The sequence below is a fragment of the Juglans microcarpa x Juglans regia genome, chromosome 5D, assembly GCF_004785595.1.
Source record: "Juglans microcarpa x Juglans regia isolate MS1-56 chromosome 5D, Jm3101_v1.0, whole genome shotgun sequence".
NCBI lineage: Eukaryota > Viridiplantae > Streptophyta > Magnoliopsida > Fagales > Juglandaceae > Juglans > Juglans microcarpa x Juglans regia.
Genome location: NC_054602.1, coordinates 11,711,317 through 11,731,571, shown reverse-complemented (window position 1 = coordinate 11,731,571; position 20,255 = coordinate 11,711,317). Strand labels below are relative to the sequence as shown.

At 34.5% G+C, this 20,255-nt stretch overlaps 1 protein-coding gene across 9 annotated transcripts in view; it reads right to left on the bottom strand.

The window, feature by feature from the left end:
* Window positions 1-265: 265 nt before the first annotated feature.
* The window catches only part of LOC121263973 (transcription factor TCP2-like), a 35,438-nt gene continuing 15,448 nt past the window's right edge, over window positions 266-20,255 (bottom strand). The window contains exons 1-6 of one of the 9 annotated variants that reach the window (XM_041166981.1): window positions 12,945-13,261; window positions 12,736-12,861; window positions 12,380-12,551; window positions 11,683-11,811; window positions 9,982-11,516; window positions 266-621 (exon numbers count right to left, since the gene is read on the bottom strand). In XM_041166981.1, coding sequence (XP_041022915.1) covers window positions 10,026-11,426 — 1,401 coding nt within the window. In that variant the 5' untranslated portion in view covers window positions 11,427-11,516; window positions 11,683-11,811; window positions 12,380-12,551; window positions 12,736-12,861; window positions 12,945-13,261 and the 3' untranslated portion in view covers window positions 266-621; window positions 9,982-10,025. Of the gene's footprint in view, window positions 622-9,981; window positions 11,520-11,682; window positions 11,812-11,902; window positions 12,014-12,379; window positions 12,552-12,735; window positions 12,862-12,944; window positions 13,262-20,255 lie in introns of those variants that run through there. The other 8 variants (XM_041166976.1, XM_041166979.1, XM_041166980.1 and 5 more) reach the window with 8 other exon arrangements.

Genomic DNA, 20,255 nt, shown 5'->3' with positions numbered 1-20,255 from the left:
TTTTTGTTGCTTTTTACATAAGGGATCATTGTCGACATCATGCAGAGAGTCAAGAGCTGTTCACTATAATGATTCTGTATGATTTACATGGCATGCACAGCAAATACAGATACTTTGTAGAAAGAAATTGGCTTGAAATGAAACATCGAAAGGAGGATCTAAGAATACTATTTTCCAAGTGTCGTTGGATTCCAAATTTTCCAGTCATGATGAAAAGGAAAAAAAATACCATTGACATTAAATTTGTAACAATTAATTGGATATGTTTCAAATGAAAGTGTCATGACAACACTTACAGAAACCGGTGTTATTTTGCTCACAGATTCATCAAAAAGCTGTTTTGCTCAACCAAAATTACACAGCACAGGCAATTGCAAAGTAAAATGAATAACTTCAATTGAATTGTAAGTTATGGATCAAAACACACAATGCCTTGAAGGACTAAATAAATATATATCCCGGGCAAGCCGAATGACTTGAAACTGATTAAACAGACATGCAAACAATTTCACAAGCATAACAATAAGGTATCGAACGATGCACGGAAGGCGTGCTTTCACTCACGTCCAGGCCTGCACGCACCCCATGTCTTGCCCGCTACTTTTCCTTCGAATCATTTCCCTGCATTAATAGAGTTTTCCCACTATCAGCCTGTGAAGTAGGAAAAACAAAAAAGGGTTTTTTGCCATTGAAAATTTTCCACGATCAGAAGTTCAGCTGTGAGCTGAAATGGGACAATGTACAGCACTCGGACGCGTAGGATCACATATGATTATTTTAAAAAAAATAATAAGTCAAGCATATTCAAAAACAGAACCCAAACATGAAAACGTTTTCTTTGGGCTCACTATAATGTATTGTATCATTGCATTGCTGACTGATAAACTCGCAGAAAAAACATGCAAGGCCAATTAGGGATACAAATCCAAGTTAATTCTCTACAATTTTACTTGCAAGAAAGAGCATGACATACATTGAGAAAGTGTTGACTAGATATTCCATTAAATGTAGCACAGAAAGGCAGATAACGAAATAGAAGTAAATCAGCACTCAAAAGAAAATTGTATTTTGCTGCAGAATTTGGCTGAAAGACAAAATGGTAAAACAAGGAAGTTAGAAGCTCTAATCTGAAATTTTATTCTCACGTTTCAGCAGCAGTACTGATTCTATACCTATAATCTCACATAACACTAACCAATCTTTAACATATCATAAGCATTGTTAAAATCTAACTGGACCTAGCTTACACTACTGTGAAAAGTGAAAGTAACATCAATCATAACATACAAATCTTGATGAAAACTAATTAAATAAATAAGAGAGGGGGGGGGGGGGGGGGGGGGGGGGGGGGGGGAGTGCCAATCCACAGAGTTCTAAAATAATGCAATGTCATGAGTATTGGGATAGGCCAACCGGGTAGATAAAGTGTACGATCTAAGAACGGGAGGGAGGAGAGACAGACAGGCAAGTCCAACCAGTTAAGATTGATTGTTTATGTCCTTTTCATGCAATGAATGCAGTGCTCTAGTAACACGCAACGCCTACTCGGCAAATGCTACTAAAACTGAAAGACGCGAACTTCATGTACAAGTTGATTATACATACTTCGAAATCCGCTTTAAACATTTGCAAGTCTATTCGAAAGACGTACAAGAATAATGAACTATGTATCACCAGGAATACATGTTACGGAATTTCAAAGAGTTTTTATTATAACTTATACAAAAACTTCGTTAAAAGGTTCAAAATGAGTACTCCTCCAAGTACACAGACTGTATATGTTTTTTTTTATAAGAGACATTCCTATCTAGAAAGTGAAAATATCCCAGAAAATCTTGTGAATTTCGCCCATTAATGTCTATAGGAGTTGTCAGTAGTAGAGTAATGATACACTATACTCACATCCCACTTTTATCTCACTATATAAGATGTGGTATATTTAACACTATTGGATGATAAAAAATATTTAATAAAAGATCACCCAATGTTGATAAATATATCACATCTTACATAGTGAGATGAAAGTAAGATGGTAGTGTAGTGTATAGAATTTTCCTTCCATCAAATACATCATATAAGGTAAGTCGAAACTGTTTCCCACACTGGAACAATTTATGGACTTTCGCTTAACCCTCTCTCCAAGAGTAAAAAGATCCACCATTCTGATAGAGGCATAAACCAAGACAAGCCAATCCAACAGAAAAAGTCACTCCACAAAGCAGCAACCAAAGACAAACCAACCCCAACAGATAAAGTCACTCCACAAAACAGTGACTATTTCGTAATGCCAGACTTCTCATTCTTTACAGATCATTGCTAAATAACAACAATATGTTTTTTTCATCAGATTGACCTGAGAATCTTTCCTAGAGAAGTTATACAAGCAAAAAATGAAGCTCTTGCAGGCTCTTTAATCCGCTATATATCTTGTTCAAAGGAAAGGAAATGGGTAGCATTATAAAAAGAACGAATAGTGTACTCCCCTTTATTAGTACAAGCCGAATAACCTTCTCTTCACCTCCTATTCCCAAACTAGCTAGTGGAACATCGCAGATTAAAAAACCTAGTAGAGGCATCAACCTTCCAATCATGTACTGCTCTAATAAAACTTACCTTCCACAGAGGAAGATTAGTAGATGACTCCAAAACCTTCCACAGAGGAAGATTAGTAGATGACTCCAAAACATTTGCCACAAAGCCCTAGCACAAGTCACAGAGTATATATCCCAGAAAGCTTCCTTAAGAACCTAGCCCCTACACAATAAATCATGCCATAATCTATAACTAACACCATCTCTCACTTCAAATCTAGTATTTTCAGAAAACTTCTCACAACCTTTTCTTATATTGTTCCATAATCTCAACATGTAAGGCACTTGGAATGTCATTAGAACACCACTGACCCCATGAGAATCCATATTTAGTGTCCTACAACAGCTCTCCACAAGACTTCTCTCATTTTGATAGCACCAAAGCCACTTCCCCAAGAGTGTACAGTCAAAGAAGAGCGATTTCTGAACTCCAAACCCACCTTCAAAGATCGGGCACATACTTCTTACCAGGTTATCGATTAAATTTAACCTATTCATCTAACCCACCCCATAGGAAGTGTCACTACAATTTCTCAAGAAAGTTAGCCACACTAGCTAGAAGTGGAAATGGCAACATGAAATACACAGGCATATTGGAAAGAGTTTTTTATCAAAGTAACCATACCACCTATGGACAAATACATCTACTTCCAACCAACTAGTCTTTGCTCAATTTTCTCAATAACCTCATCCCACAATATTTCCTTTGTCTTAAATGTGAACCCCAAAGGCCAAGTTATTCATAAGTAAGATGACACCTTACACCTCAAAACCTCAAAATGTCCAAACTATATACATAAGAGACTTGTCTCGTTGCAACCAAATAAGATTTAGCCAAGTTAACCTTCAATCGAGAAACTACTTCAAAGTATAAGAATAATGCGCAAGTAGCGAAGGTGACTCAAAATTGCCCTAGAAAACAACAAAGTGTCATCAACATACAGATGATGTGAGAAATTAATGCTATTGGAGCTTCAAAAAGTTTTAATTACAACTACCATAATAATTTGCATGTGGAACCCTAAGGAGGGATTTGAAGCCTTGCTGTGCAAATCCTACAAGGATTACCAAAGCTGGAGTATTATAGATCACATAAGCTAAAACTTGCATTAGAAGTTAATATCAATAACATTATTGCATTTGCTGTGAATATTGTACCAGCATCAAAAGCGTATTAATAGGTTTAGTTTATATATAGAGAAATGTTACAACCATAAAAAATTTCACAAAAATAAACTCACAAATTAACGTAACTTCATATGATACATTAGATCTACTTTACGATAAAAATAACTTTACAATCCAACGTACCAATTTGTGAGTTTAATTTTGTGAAAATTTTTTGTGGTTGAAGCATTTCTCTTATATATACGATGATGGGAGCCCTAATTGTGACATAAGGTACTACACAAATGTGACTAGCTGGTATTCAAAAATTGTGGTAATTAAGGCTCATCTTCTCACAATTACTCATATATAGTCCAAAACAACCTCGTATAGCTTAGATATAACCCTTAGGACGCATGATGTTTCCACACCACAAAATCGTGCAATGCAGCGCGAATTAGTAGTCCAATGCTCCCTGAATAACATCCAATAAGATATCTAAAAGTCAGGCACAATTAGGCTCATATCCAAGTGGTTTAGTATACTATATTTTTAGTTGACACTACCAGGTTAAGTCCAAGAGGTGTATGCATAAGAATCATTAATTTTAAAGGAATTGAAGTGTTGTTGAATTTTAATCATTGAATTTCTCATCGGATCAAACATATTTAACCACTGGTAAGCCAATTGTTCACTTCATGATTTTTCATTTCAGAATAGATAAAACCATTATAAATTTTTAAAAAGCTAAAACGTAAATAATGTTTTAAGATGTCTGAAGTGGAAGGCCACAAAATCAGCAGTAAGTTGACTGTAGAGAAATAGGCTTGTAAATAGATTTTTTCAATCAAATTTATATTTGATAATGGTGATAACTCAAAAAATCTTGGAAGGTGTGTGGATAAAATCTAAGGAAACTGAAGAAATCTACAGTATAATTATATAGCTGATACAAGCTCACTAAAATTTGCTGCATTTTGTGAAATTGTGAATGCTTAATATTCCATGGAGCACATCAACCGGATAAGAAAACTCAACCTTGGTTCGAGCACAAGTTTGTCAGTCTTGACCTTCCTATAATTGCTTCCTCACTCACTATATATTTCCACGTAATACATCATAAAAGTTCCAAACTAGACATGAAATCATCTAGGTTAAACATTTCAAGTACCAAAAGAAAGGAAATGCAGCCACTACATTGAAAACTGTAATGGGATCATTTGGCTGTTAACATTAATGATGTATGAAAATTGGAAAACACCTTAATTATAAGGCTTTAGAAGAGTTTAGTTAGGCCTTTTCTCACATGAACAATACAAACAAAGATGCTCCAAGTCAGATATCTTAATTTATTAAATACGATTTTAAAAAATCTCTTGCTATAGTTACTTTCACTTTAATTTTTAATGCCATCTTGCGTAGAGGAAAAAAAATATCAGCATTGGAAGGGCGTGTTATGAAAGGAAGCCAGCCTGAACCAGTCCTTCTCTTCTACGTACAGCTAGCAGGGTTATTTTAACATATGACAAGAAAAACAACTAATTAATTTTTGTATCGCTAAAAAAATTAATGTTAGGTGGCGTGTAGAATATCAATATCCAATAACAAGAATTACATTAACATCCAATTAATGCTATGTGACGTGTAGAATTCAAGTCATTTCCACTAAAAATCAGCACGAATTCTAACAATAAAGAAAACAGGAAGATCTACAATGCAAGGTTGCAAGTGGGATTCATGTCATTTCCATTAGGAGACGTTATGAATTATAGCAATAATAAAACGTATAACGTGGACATAAAGAGAGATAATATAAGACCACCCCAACATAGGACATGCCAATGAAACAGACAGCCAAGGACGAAAGATCATCTCAGAAAGAATTCAATGCAAAGTTGCAATCGGGATTCATGTCATTTCCATAAGGATTGAAGGAGTCAGCACGAATTCTAGCAATACATAACATATAAGCTGATCAACAAGAAAGATAAGACCATCGCAGCATAGGACATGCCAATGAAACAAGCAAGCAGCAGGCTTCTTACCATATCCATTGACAATAATGTAAACGAAATCTTCACAGATTATATATTAGTGCTGCAAAAGGCTAATCAAGTCAGAATGTAACTATTCTCGTGGGGAGTGCACTCCAAATTATGAGGGGAAATTTCATTTGTATTATCAAATTATGGTATTTTTCGAATTGCACACCAAATTACAAAACAAAAAACTTTCATCTTAAACTGTCAATTTCCATGCCATCAAATTTGCAAATTTAACAAGAAATCTAGGGTTTCTTCAGGAAACAAGCCCTAACATTGAAACGTCCAAAATTCTGCAACTGAAATTTAATAAAGAAATTTGAAATATTAGTAATTACAAATAATAGAAAGAAAATTTAATTAGTATTAATATAAACATTAAAAAATTCTTGAGAGACGGGGGAGGTGGAGGAACTCCTCCCCACATCCTCCGACCACCCAGTGATGGTCCAGTCTGAGTCACCAGGAGCTGGCTTGTTAAGAAGCCACCTTATGGTAACTTGGATGTAAATCCTTGGTTTTGCTAAGTATAGAATACATTTGAAAACAGTGTATATCATGAAGAAAAATTCTATTCTCAGGCCGATTTGTAGAGCACACCCACTAAACTGCTTACATCACATAATTTAATCTAAAAGATAAATTTTAAAAGGACAATACTAGATGCAGTCCTAGAGTATGCAATCATCGTGTACTCCTTTTGAAAAGCAGTGGAGTACATTAAAAATATGATTTTTTAGGTGGGTTCCTGACTTATCCACTTTTTTTCAAAAAGAGTGAAATCTTACCATTTAACTAACATAGATGGGCCAAAGGCCTGTGGCCTGATTGGCATAACCTCCAGACCTCGATTTTTCGAAACCCCCCCTCCCCCAATTAAAAAAAAAAAAAAAAAACTAACGTGGATGGTGTGCAAAGCACACCAGTTTGAGAATAACTCTATCACGAAATACCCCTTAGTGACTTATTGTACTTATGGTGCTTTCTTCGAGTTTGAACTTTAAACTCTTAGAATTTGTAGTATAACATAATATTAATACATAGATCTTAAGTTCAAGTTCCAACTTTACATGTAATAATCTATTTTGAGAATAGAAATGCACTAAATGAGATTTCAAAATGACTTGGAATAAGATCTTGTCCTTTATAATATAATCTCAATGAACTCTAATTATGATATTGACTAATCATTTTGAAGTATAAACTTAAATATGGCTTGGTCCTTTCTTAGAATATTATAAACGGTATCAAATTCGAATTTCTATCTTGGAACCTGCAAATTATTGACCCAAGCCACATCTCATTTTATTTCTTCATCAAACATTATTTTACACATCTATGTACATGGTTGGGGTACTTTGTAGTTTCTCTTGTGAATGATCTTTTGTTATCCAAAACATTGCTGCAGTTAAATTGTTTTGCCTTTATTCGTTAGTCAATAATTCTTCAAAAGCCTGAATCCTTCAATCAATAGGAGGGTCACAAAGGCAATTTTTTTTATTCATGTTACTATAATTGATGGAGGGGATCCTCCTTATAGGATAACAGGGGCTAAACCATCTCATGCAATGGACGATGGATGAGACCACCCACTTCGCAATCCAGAATTCCATCCATTTTTTTTTTTTTTTTTTTTTTTTGGGGGGGGGGGGATGGGGGAGGTCTGCCAAATCACCCCCCTCCCCCCAAAATCACATAGGGCCACCATGCAAGTTATGTTCCACCTCTGTGCACTTGAAGAAGGATCTCCTAACATAACTTGAAAGGCAAGAAATCTGTCATTGTGCATGTAGATTTGGTGATATCTCCCCTTTTTGCGTAATGCCTACAGTAGAGTGGGAGCGCCCATTACACATGGTATATGGCGAGGAAACTTTCCCCTCTTGTGTACAAGGAGGGGAGGATCAACCCCCTTCATCATGTATGCCATGTGCAAAGGGGAGATCTCACTTTGGCCCATGGAGGTGTAATCTCCAATTGCAAGATGTCTCCCTTCTTTGCACTATACAGCCTGGGAGATTCCTCCACCATGTCTCCTCTTCTCCATGTAGCAAACAAGAGATGCCACCATCCAATTGGCGAAAATCCCCTCCTTGGTGGGTTATCTTTACGGGTTAGAATTGTTTTCTACATAATTTTTTTCTTTATCTGTGGTAAAGGTTTATTTGGCAACCACTAACAAGAACATGAAAGCGATCTTCTGAATAGTCGTTGAATGTGGCTGAAGTGTTCATTCTTTATAGATTTTTCAAAAGCGAGAGTTATTGAGAGACAATCAATTATTATTGTCAAAATAATCTATCCTAGGGTTATAATTCATAATTATTTTGTTAGAATATACTATAAATAACGAAATTTACCTTTTCTCTTCAGTTTAAACATCTGGGGCAAGTGGTGATTCAACATAATATTAGGGTAGAGGCTCTAACTCCACAATTGAATCTCCATGTAATTAGATATTCTACGTATTGGACCCACTTATAAAGGAAGAGTCTAGCAAATATGTGAGTGCTAGAATATAATTTAAAGAACTAAATTTATCTCTTCTCATCACCTTTAATTTTTTAGATAAGTGGTGACTTAAAGTAGTTAGTGCACTCATTTAAGCCTAAGCCTAGTATATTATGTTCACAAAGTGAACATCACAATTCCAATAATATCTCACGTGTATCCAACTTAAGTTCTTTCAGAAATAGTTTTTTCAAGTACCAAGAATGGCCGCCTAAGTTTTTAGAACAGCGTTCCTATAACCATTCCAATTCATAAGGATTGTTCTTCGCAATATAACAAAACAATTCTACCAAGCTCTAATGACTTCCTTGAGATAACTACAATTGATGAAGTGTTTTTCTCCCGAGTGATCAAGCTCAAGCCATGGGTCGCTCCTCTATACCCAAGTTAGGAGATACTCTTTCCTAGCAGCTCCTTTATATCGAGTTATCAAGCTTCTCTCCTCAAGCACCCCAATAGTGTTTCCTCCCAAGTACTTGGATGGTTTCCTCCCGACCTGGTCAAAGCTCCTCATCCTCTAAAATACAGAGTTTTCAACTACTGTATTCAATCGTAACAAGGAATTTAAGCCACCATATCAACCATTTCAACTTTTAATAAGGCGACAGTGCATAATTCCATTTTAAGATACAATACAATTCACAAATTGGAGGAAGTCACCCTATATATAACCTTCCTAAAGAAGTAAAAATAAATGTTTTTAGATAACTTTTACTTATGATCATCTCTCTCCTTCAAATTTCCCTGACAACAATCTCATACATCTTATCATTTTCTTTCTCTAATGCAACCGGATCTAAATCTCAGGGAAATTTTGGAAAAGTTTTTCATCGTATCTCATCTCATCTCATCCTATCTCATTTCCTTTCTAAACATCATTCAAACACAAACACTTTCAAACTAATAATTACAACTTTCCCAAACTTTCAAATAAAAAACTAAAAAAAATTAAATTTTTCAAATTTCAAAATAAAAATTATATTAAAAAATTATATTCTAACAATATTTTAATTTTATAATATTTTTTATTCAATTTTTTTCTTTCCTCTTCCAAAACCCAATAAATACTTAACTCAAACTATCTTATTACTATTCACAAACTTTTTATTATTATTTATAAAATTCTGATATCATCTCATCTCATTCTCCAAGCATCTCCAATCTACTACTATACCTGTGATTTTCCATCGAGTTTGAAAGGAGCTACTGCCTACGTACGTGCATGGGCTTTACAAGAGGAATAGGACTAGCTCCTCCTGTGTTCACCAAATCAATTTAACTCAAACCCTAAGCAACGCTTTCCAGAGCCCGACAGTGAGCCAAGCCACTGCCATGTGCAACAGCTAGGAGGCAAAAACACATTCAGACGAGCTAACACCTGGCGTCGACTTGCAGATGCTAGAGATAAGGAAACCAAGAAGAGAATAAGCAAGGAGACAACCAGTCGATCCTCATTGGCGGCACCAAATCATGCAAGAATCCAACAAAGACAATAAAATAGGTGAAACCCATAAAAAATGTGCCCAATGGTTTCAGTTATTTAGGATTACCATGAAAACAAAACAGTTCATAATATTGCACACAGCACGCAAATCCAAAAGGCAAAAGGGGAAAAACACATCAAACATGTGCGACGAAAAAGTAAAAGGCGATTATCAATAGCCAAAGAACCAAACCAGCACAGGAATAGAAAAGCGGAGAAAATGAGGATCGTAATAACTGTAGCTTACCAGGAAGAAGGCGCCAGAAGGAAAGTTGTTCTGACAGGAACTGATCAGTTTTTTCCTTTACCCTTCTGATCTGAATGCCGGCTACCGTCGCCGTAGTAGAGCTGCAAGCGGCCGTCGAATCCAGGTGAGAACTGGTGGTGATGGTGATTCTCCATGGGTGGAGACGCTGAAGCCGTCGAAGCCATGAAGAAGGGTACATTTGGTCCGTCTATAGGAGAAAACCTCTGAAGGTGAGGAAAGAAAGACGATGAATTGGACTGAAGGGTCCCCCTGTTGTAACCAGCAAGGCCGGATGATGAGATGCTGAAGTTGAGGTTGTAGTCAACCGGCCCACTGCCGGGCTGCGATGTCGCAGCGGCCACCGGGATGAGATGGTCGGGAACGAAAGGAAAATGCTGCAGCTCTGAATGATTATCCCCTGATATATTGAATGTCGGAACCGACATAGTCATTGCTTGAGGAATGGAATTTCCCAAGTGGCTTTGTCCCGAAAACCCCGATGAGTGATGTGCTCTGGACGAAGGCCCCAGTAGGCCCGAGTTGAAATAGTCCATTGGGGTCGAACAAGTCCACTGCCTCGCCGCCACCTTGTGAAACAAATTAGACTCACCACCAGGGTTTTGATGCGTTGATCCGGTGGGACTAGTACCATTGTTGTTAACACTGCTAATTCCACCGGTAAGAAGCTCAGTAAAGGAAGCGTTGTGCGAAATGTGGTTCACATTTTGAGCAACACGGGAGTCATTTTCCTTCTCTTTCTCTTTAGCTGCTCTTTCCCGGGCCCGCTCACGTGCCTTGACCCGGATTTCAGACCGCGAGAGCGACAAACCGGAGCCCTTGCTCGTCTCTGAGGTGCTGCTACAAGCGGACTTGGACAAAGAAAGGTGCTGGCTTTGGTTTTGCTGGAAATTTGGGTCCCCATCTAACTCAACCTCAGCTGAATCAAACCCTTGTTCCGTACCTCCACTCGCCCGCTTCTCATCGCTCAGCTGCTTCGGGGTATCAGGAAAAGAACTATTTAGTGAAGGAAGCTCTGCAATAGCATCAGCCGCAGCCTTGATTAGCCACTCCACAGCTTTGCTAGGCTGATCGTGACCCAGCCGATCTTGAAGATCATAGAACTGAATCGCCGTATTAACCGATAGCCTAACCCTCCGGTCTCTCAAGCCCTTGGACGTCCAGACCTTGCTGTGCCGATCTTTACCACCCGAGGCACGCGAAACCCTAATGATGCGCGAATGGTTCCATCCTCGAAGTCGATTAGCATTCCCACCGGCATCGCTTCCTGGGACAACATTGCAAGCCCTGTTGAGTTCTCCATCTTCTTCATCATCTGGGTAGTGATCAGAACCCCCTTTTGAGCCTATCTTGCTAGAGTCGTTTCTACCGTTTCCAACTCTTGGGAACTTACAAGCTGGTGCCTGCTGAATCTCCTCCGCTTCCATACCACTTTCATGCCTTTCTCAACAAAACTCGTACAATTAAACCCACCCTTCTGGCTTATGAGGTTTTTTCTTGCTCTTATCCTTCTGCTACTTCTAGAAAGAGAGAGAGAAATAATTAGAGAGGGAGTCAATTTTTTTTTAGAGAGAGGAAGAGGTGTGATGAAAGTGCAGGTGGGGTTGCTGTGTACTATGCATATTGATGACGATAATTCAGAGAGTACTTTGGCTGTGTAGTGATAAAAAGGCCTTTTCTTACGCTGCCGATATATCACGATCCAAGTCAGCGAAGGCTAGCAGTAGCTCTTGTTTAAGCTTTTTGCAGTCGCAGACCGCCCCTTTCAAAAGCAAAGCCTGAATCCGTCTCAGAGCCTCAGCCTCCTCAGCCCTGCAACACACCAAAAGCAAAATTTACCGGCCAAAACAAAAACTCTGTTAAAAAGAAAAAAAGGAACAAATGCGTACTAGCTAAAACGTACACACACTGCTTTAATCACTCAAGTCATTACAGAGCTCAGAGAAAGAGAGAGATCTGACTTTGTTTGTGCTTCGTCCACAGACAGCTATATTAAGGCATCAAGCCCCCCTCCCTCAGGGCTTAAAGACTTGAAACCTCAGTGTGCTTTTAAAGACGATAAGCTTTAGCAAAAGTAGGAACAAAAGGAGCCTGTATGTATAACTTGATCTGAGCGAGCCTTTGTGCTTCAGATTCAAGCTAAAGCAGCTACTACAGTAAATAGCATGCTGAGCGCCGATCTGAACCTAACCCTTTTACGGCCTCCCCTACCTATTTAAAGCTTTCGCTGGCCCTAAAAATGCCAGGCATTACAACATTACTACAACGCTTAACCATTTCACTAATAATTAATTCTAAACCCTTTAATAAAAACACTGTCCGAAAATTACCAACAAAAGACAGTGAAGAGAGAGAAAGAAAGTGAATCGATTTTGCTTACTTTGAAGATTGGTTGGAGTCTGACAGGTGTTAAGCTCTCAGTTCCGCTTTGTTTTGTTATATAAATAGTTATTGAGAAACTCCGTTTAATTAGATAATTTGGATAAGAACCCAGAACTCACAGATCTGTGGTCCTAAAGCTTCTTGAATCACAATCTGCAATTTCATCTCATCTGAAAAACATCAAGCACTTAGATCATCAGCTCCTTAAAACCCACCCAACAAAGAAACGAGACAGATTAAAAAAATTCGAAGAATATTCACAGCTCTCCGAAATCTGTAGTAGTCTTCCACTTCGGCGACCGAAAGTTACGGAATGAGCAAAATAAAACAATAAGGGAGATCGAAGCGGAAGACCTTTCTTGGAAGTTCGGTGTTCCCGGTACTCCCGTTAAGAGTGCTGATTTCGTGCACCTGAGTTTCCAATTCTTTTATTTTTTGTTCCACTTTCTTTCAGTCACGCTTAGCTCGTTTCATCCACAGCTAACGAACAAACACAAAAATTCAGTTCGACAGAGGAGAAGTAGGGAGCTGAAATTTGGAGAAAGAGAGAGACCGGCACTTACACGTACGGAAATGGTGGCAGAGGGAGAAACATATATAAATATATATAGTGAGAGAGAGAGAGAGAGATAGAGAGAGAGAGAGAGAGAGAGGATTAGGGTTGGTGGGTTTGTTTGGTCAGTGAGAAAGTGTGAGAAAAATACGGTTGTCGATATGGGTTTAGAGAGAGAGAGAGAGAGAGTTGGAGGTTGAAAAGTGCCCTAAAGGAGAGAAATAAAAGAAAGGGTTGTTCTTCTTCCCCATTCAAGCAAACCACCGGGGTTACCGGGAAAGGACAGACACTGCGCCGTTCCCCACTTTAAAATCTTCTTTTTTTCCTATTTGCCCCTCCTCCTTTCTCTTTCTACTCTTCTGTCCTTCTCAATCTTTAATTTCCCGACTATTATCATTTCCATTTTTGCTTTACAAGTTTCGGAGGTTTGAAGTTTGAACTTTATCATAATGGTAGTTTGAATGATAAGTTTTGTAGTATGCATATGATGCATAATTTTGTTGAAAAAGAGTGGTGTTTAGTAATAAAAAATTAGTTTTTTTTTTTTTTTTTTTTACGTGTGTTTCATCTTTATTTAATTTTTTAAAAATAATTATACAGCGTTTGCATACTCTACAATTTTAAATATCATTTCTATTTAATTATCAAGCTAGTTCTTAACATTTTTTTTTTTTTGTGGTTATATATGCAGTCCGAAAAATATATATTATGATTGACTTTGTAAATCATTCACATACCAACCAAACATTCAAAAATATTTTTTGACAAATAATGCTAAATATAATTTTAGGGCTCATTTGAATAATGAGATAAAATAAGATGGTTTTAGATGAGTTGAATAAAATATTATTATTATTTTAAGTTTTGAAATTTTGAATTTTTTATTATATTTTGTATAAGAATTTAAAAAAATTATAATGATGAGATGAGATGAGTTAAGAGTGTTTTTGTATGAAAACAAGGCGTTAAAGTATGCAAGCGAAATTTGCACACCTTAATTATGATTGCATAAATTATTTCTCTTAACCAATAATCATTAGTTTGCTATAAAACAAAAAATCCAATTGTTTTATCTTCTTGTTTGAAGTCCAAAGTGATATTGCAACCTTAATATAATGTGCTTCTAAATTGAGAGGTTGTGATAAAATGTGTTTTAAGTCTTGGGCAGATAAACAATGGCCTAAAAGAAGTATTATATATGTCTGAACAGGTGGAGGAAAATATGGCAATATGAATGATGTGAATAGTTGCATCCAATAAATAAGTTTCCAGGGAAAATTTGTACTCTTGACTGACACCTGATCTTTTGTAATGTACCCACCAAAATTCAATTTTCCATCCATTTGAATGGGGATATAAACTAATGATATTAATGGCAGTGTAATGATCATCAGAATTAAACCTGAATTGGCACTTTAAATAAAAGAGGTGTCATTCGAATAATATTTTCGCCTTTTAGTGTATGAAAATGACATGTACGTGAGAATATTAATGTTTGTGACTACTTGTGTACAATTGGATCAATCCGCAACTGGACGACCTACATATATATATATATATATATATATAGTGCTCAGAAATCAAAATCATCTTTTTACCAATTTTCTCTTGAAACTTATAAAAAAACCCTTTCAATTTTGAGGTATTAATTGTTAAATAGTTAGACAAGTTTTATCTGATTGTATTATTTTAGTTGGAAATGAACTGATCAGGAGCACTTATGTTTATCAATTTTGGGTGCATATATATATATATATATATATATATATGTATGAGTATTGATTTTGATATCATGCATTGATCTATATCATGGAAATGTGAATATATAGTTGGTATATATATATAGTCATTATAAGAAAACTGTTTATAATTTGTAACTAGTTATTTCTTGTAAAAATGATTTTTTTTTTTTATCAAAATGAGTCTGTTTTTATTGTCAATAATCCTTATAACCGTAAATAATCTGTCACAAATGTTCGTTTTTCTTATAGTAAGTTCATGTTTAATTATTAAATGTAAAGTTGCATGTGTTAGCCAAGTCATATAAACTATTTGGGTCAATTCAATTTATCTACACTAAAAAACTGTTGTGTGTTTATAAATTTGCTTTGTTAATTAAACAGAATAGTTTAGATATTTTGACGGAAAAGAATGAGATATCATCCTTCTAACCTGTCTAAAGTATTATAAAATCAAGTCATGATGATGATATGATTATGAACTAGCAATATGAGAAAATGACATTAGCTCATGAACAATATTGCATGTAGACAGATCTACTCCTCCAAATTTATGCAGTTAATTTACATAATCAAACTAGATTGAAGGCCAGGTTTATTGCATATATACATACATATATATATATAGAGAGAGAGAGAGAGAGATTCTTAATTTTCTTGATTTTAAATTTTGTTTTTTGGTTCTGATTAAGGGATTGGATAATTTGGATTAGTATTTCGTGGTCCTTTACATAAATTTCCTGCGATCCTCCAAATGATGATTATGAGATTCCTGATCATGTATCTAAACTGATGCACCCATTTTGGGGAACATATAAATTAATATTCACTAATATTGCACCATATATAGGATTAATGGTATTTTCAAGAAAAATAAATTGTCTTTAAAATTAACAGGTATGTGTGTGTATATATATAGAGAGAGAGAAGTTCTACACAGCTACCTCCCTTTTTCTACATCGCACACTTGTGCTTATGTGTATTTTTTTTTTCTATTTTTTATCCTAAACTACTAAGCGCTTGTTTTACGTTTGGATATTGAGTTGAGTTGATAAAATATTGTTATAATATTATTTTTTAATATTATTATTATTTTAGAATTTAAAAAAATTGAATTATTTATTATATTTTATATTGAAATTTGAAAAAGTTGTAATGATAAGTTGAGATGAGTTTACGCATTTCAAATTCCATCCAGCGTCGCCCTACAGTCCCACCCTTCACCCCCCCGCTTTCTCCTCTGCAGTTAAGCATATATGATATACCTCAATTCCTAATTGGTGAACATTGCTTTGCATGCCACGATTATTAACATTTTTCAAATTTGGAATAGAACAATCACTTTTGGTTGATGAGAAACTAGTAAAAAAAATTGAAACTTGACTGAAAACCTAGAACCCTGAATTTTAATGATTTATTGGTTTCAGAATAAAATGGAAACTTGATTGAAAACCTAGCGCCATCTATGTAATGATCTATTAGTTTCAAAAAACGAAATCTTCATTCCTCCCCTTAGGTTTCTTGCAATTGATTTGGTCTAATACATTGATATAGAAAACATGACTCAAAATCGGGAATGTTCTCTTGCAAGTATAATTGGGAAAACACTTACATCTGATTCAACATCCGCATTCTTTCACACTCGCTTCACAGTCGAAATAGCTTTGATGATTGAACACAGGGGAAAGAAGAGAAAGAGAGAGGTTTTGTGAGAGTGAGAGTGAGAGAGAGAAGAGAGAGGCGAATGAGGGGGATGTTGGTCGGAAAATTTCAAAAAGAGGAAGATGTCAATCGGAAGGAGGAAGGAAATTTTTTCTTCTGATGGACTGATCGTGACGTGGCTTTCCATATTGGTCTAAACCGGGTTTGCCACATAAGGTGTGCTATGTAGTATAAAAAAACAGTTGCAGAGAAGAATTATTCGTGTATATATATATATATATATATATATAATGTAATTATTTACATCAGTTTATAGCCGCAGCACACTTCATGTGCTGAGTTAAAAAAAAAAAAAATCATGTGAGGTGTGTGGAGTGTATAGCCGCACTTATATTATATATATATAGTACTTCTCACGTAACTAAGGAATGCATCCACCCATTGAGACAAACCAGACAGCAACATGTCGGGGTTTATAAATGGAGCTACCACTCCACACAACAACTCAAAAGCTAGCTTGCTTTCCAAGCTTGTAAATTTTTCTAGTACTTAATACCGTGCATTCATAAATGGTCACACATATACATGTTATATATATATATATATATATATATGACTTTACAACTCCATGAAAGAGACCTTCTCTGCAACATTCTAAATGTCTTAGGCCGTTAGAAAAAATAAATAAGTTTTAGGTTAAGAATAAGTACATATATAATTCCAGACAAAAAAAGGAAAAGGGGAAGGGAGGGAGGGGGGGTTGGTGTGGGGAACAGGAAGGAAGGAACTGCATGCATGCTTTTGAGATGAAGATTATGTAATGAATCCAAGAAATTAAAAATCAAATTGATTTTGTTTTACTATACACAATTTTGTTTTCGCCAAGTTTCACGAATCCTAGCTATTAGAAGCACTTGGCTCAAGAAAAAAAAAAAAAAAAAAAAAAAGCTAGCATCAGGGCTCTTTCTTTCGTATTTCTCATACATACATATATATATATATATATATATATAGACATGATACTACTCTCTATATATTCATTGATAAACGTACAAAGCAAAATAAAAGGCTATTATAAAATGGGCATGCAAGAAAAAATTCAGAGGACAATCTTAAAGCCAAAAGGGCATTAAAAAAATTAGCTAGGTCATTTCTTGATCCAACCTGCATTAATATGGTATATGCTAATTTAAGATCATGAGTTATATATAAAGTGCATGCGTGCAAGGCATAACGTACATTATTGGTAATTTAAAACTATATATAATTGCAAGCTTTCTAATTTAGAGCGCTTATTATGAAATTATCAGTGGTAGGTAGTTTAGAAGTACAAATTAACTGCAATTACCCAAAAGTACTTATTTATTCCTCAAGAAAGCTAATTATTAAGTTGAGATCAAAACATTGGTTTTCATCTTTGGATCAGCATTAATTTCTATTATTCTGAAAACTTATTTTAGGAAATGTTCTTTAATTAGTTTCCCAGTCAAAGAATTAATCTTATTTCGAGTGGCCAATTAGAACCTTTAGACCAAATGGCATAAGGCCACCCGACTCTCTGTAAAAAAAAAAAAAAAAATTAAAAAAAAAAATCTTATTCTGAGTGACATATATAATAAATTAATGTGGTGGATTTTCATTTTTCATTTTTCATTTTTACCACATTGTATAGTACAGCATTTGCCTGAATGGAAATTAATGTTTGTGAGGGGTAGCAAGTATTTTCTTTAATTATTTTCTTTTTCAAATGCATAAATAACTGATGATGGACCTGCACTTGCTGAATGCATGCATCAATTACAGGTAGCAAGTTAGGTAACATACCCTCTCAATAATTAATGTAATAAAGGAAGAAAAAGTACATAATTAATATAAAAAACTATTTCAGAATAATAATGTTCCTCCAAGGTACGTAGTTTTAAATCATGTTTCTTTTCTGGATGTAGTTCTGTTTCCTTTTGGGATTCAATAATCTTTTGTGAATTAAGGCCTTGATGACACTCGGAGTTTGATTCTTGAGACTATCTAACTAATAATTAATAATCTCCTTCTGCTTAGTTTTATTTAATCTAAATGCTACATTAATAGGTGGAGTAATCTAAACTAACATATCCAATTTATATATACAGTCTAAAAACGTGGAAGTCCAATGCATTCTCTTTGAATAATAATAGAGTCTACTGTTAAAAAATTATTTTTTTATGCAAGAATTAAATCTTTTTTTTTTTTGATAAAATGGATATTACCTTTTGTTAAGAGATGACTTATAAAGTTGACTTGAAAAACAAGCTAATTACAATTGTTAATAACTTTTCAGTACATTTTCATGACTGACATGGTCTAATTCAGACGGTAAATCTCTAAAGATCAAGATCTGCGATTCTCTCTTATTTCACCTAAAAAAATACAAAAATAAAATACTACATAGAAGAGAAAGGAGGGAGGGAAAGGGAGCCGAAGCTCTCACCCCTCTAGCCGGATCTGTAAATGAAAGTTTTAGAGAGAAGGGAGAGAGTTTTAGAGAGAGAGAATGCATATGACTTATATGTCTAATACGGTAAATATCATTTATATTTATAGAATTTTATTCATAATTTTGGCAGTATTGTAATTATTAGTAAACAAGAGGGTTAGGTGTAAAAGGTAGAAGGACCACCCAAATGTCGAGTTGAGAAGTAGTCAGCCAGTCTCCCGCCGATTAATCACAAGCTTTTTAATTTTGTAATATAGAGTATTATTATTTTTTTATGAAAAGGTGCCTTTGGGTGATTAGTTAGGCCTCGTTTATTTTTAAGAAACATCTCATCTTATCTCATTTCATCTCATTTTATCATTATAATTTTTTCAAATCTCTATACAAAATAAAATAAACAATTCAATTTTTTTAAATTTTAAAACAAAAATAATATTAAAAAATATATTCTAATAATATTTTATTTAACTTTTTAATTTTAATTTCATCTTATTTTATTTCATCTTTAAAAACAAACCGGTTTTAGGATTTAAGTAATGTGATAGGACTTATTGATCCGTACGAGCAATGATGTGTCTCTGTATGCTTCGGTTTATTACTCTTATTATTATATTTACTTCTGTGCAAAGTGGCACCATTTGATGGGCCACACCATCCATTCATCCATGCGAGCAATCCCTTTGCTGTCAAACAGCAAATAAACTGCACAAAAAGGACTTTGCCATGAAAAGTTTCGCTATCGTCTTTACACTATATATAATATATAATAATGATAAAACAAATTCAACTTTAAAATATAATTTAGATAGTAAAATGAAATAATTTTAAATAAAATTTAAATTTAAATAAAATATTATTAAAATATTATTTTTTAATTTTTTATTATTATTTAAAAATTTAAAAAAGTTAAATTTTTTATTATATTTTATGTAAAAATTTAAAAAAATTATAATGATGAGATGAGATAAAATAATTTTACTATGATCTAATTTAGTATAAATAAAACAAAATAAATAAATAAAAATAAGAAGTACAATATATAGTGTATAGAATGATAAGTAACAAAACTTTTTGTTATTTATAAATTTGTTGTACCAACTTAGATATTATTTATAGTGTTATTTATTAAAATTATATTAAAAAGTTAAAAATTAATATTTTTTATTATTACAAAATCTGCTGCAATATTATATTGGATATGTCATCGATTTAAAAATATATATATTTTTTATTATGATCGGAAATGATTAAATTTAAGACTTTAATTATTATTTTTTTTTTTATGAAAACAATGTAAGAAAATTAAAGTAAAACAGAAAAATTAATCACAAGGTATAAAAATTTACATAATTCGCTAATGTGTCTACATCTATAGAATTATAGAAGATTTTATTCTCTTGAGGAATGTCAATGTACATATTGTGGGGTAAAATTACAATAGCCCAAG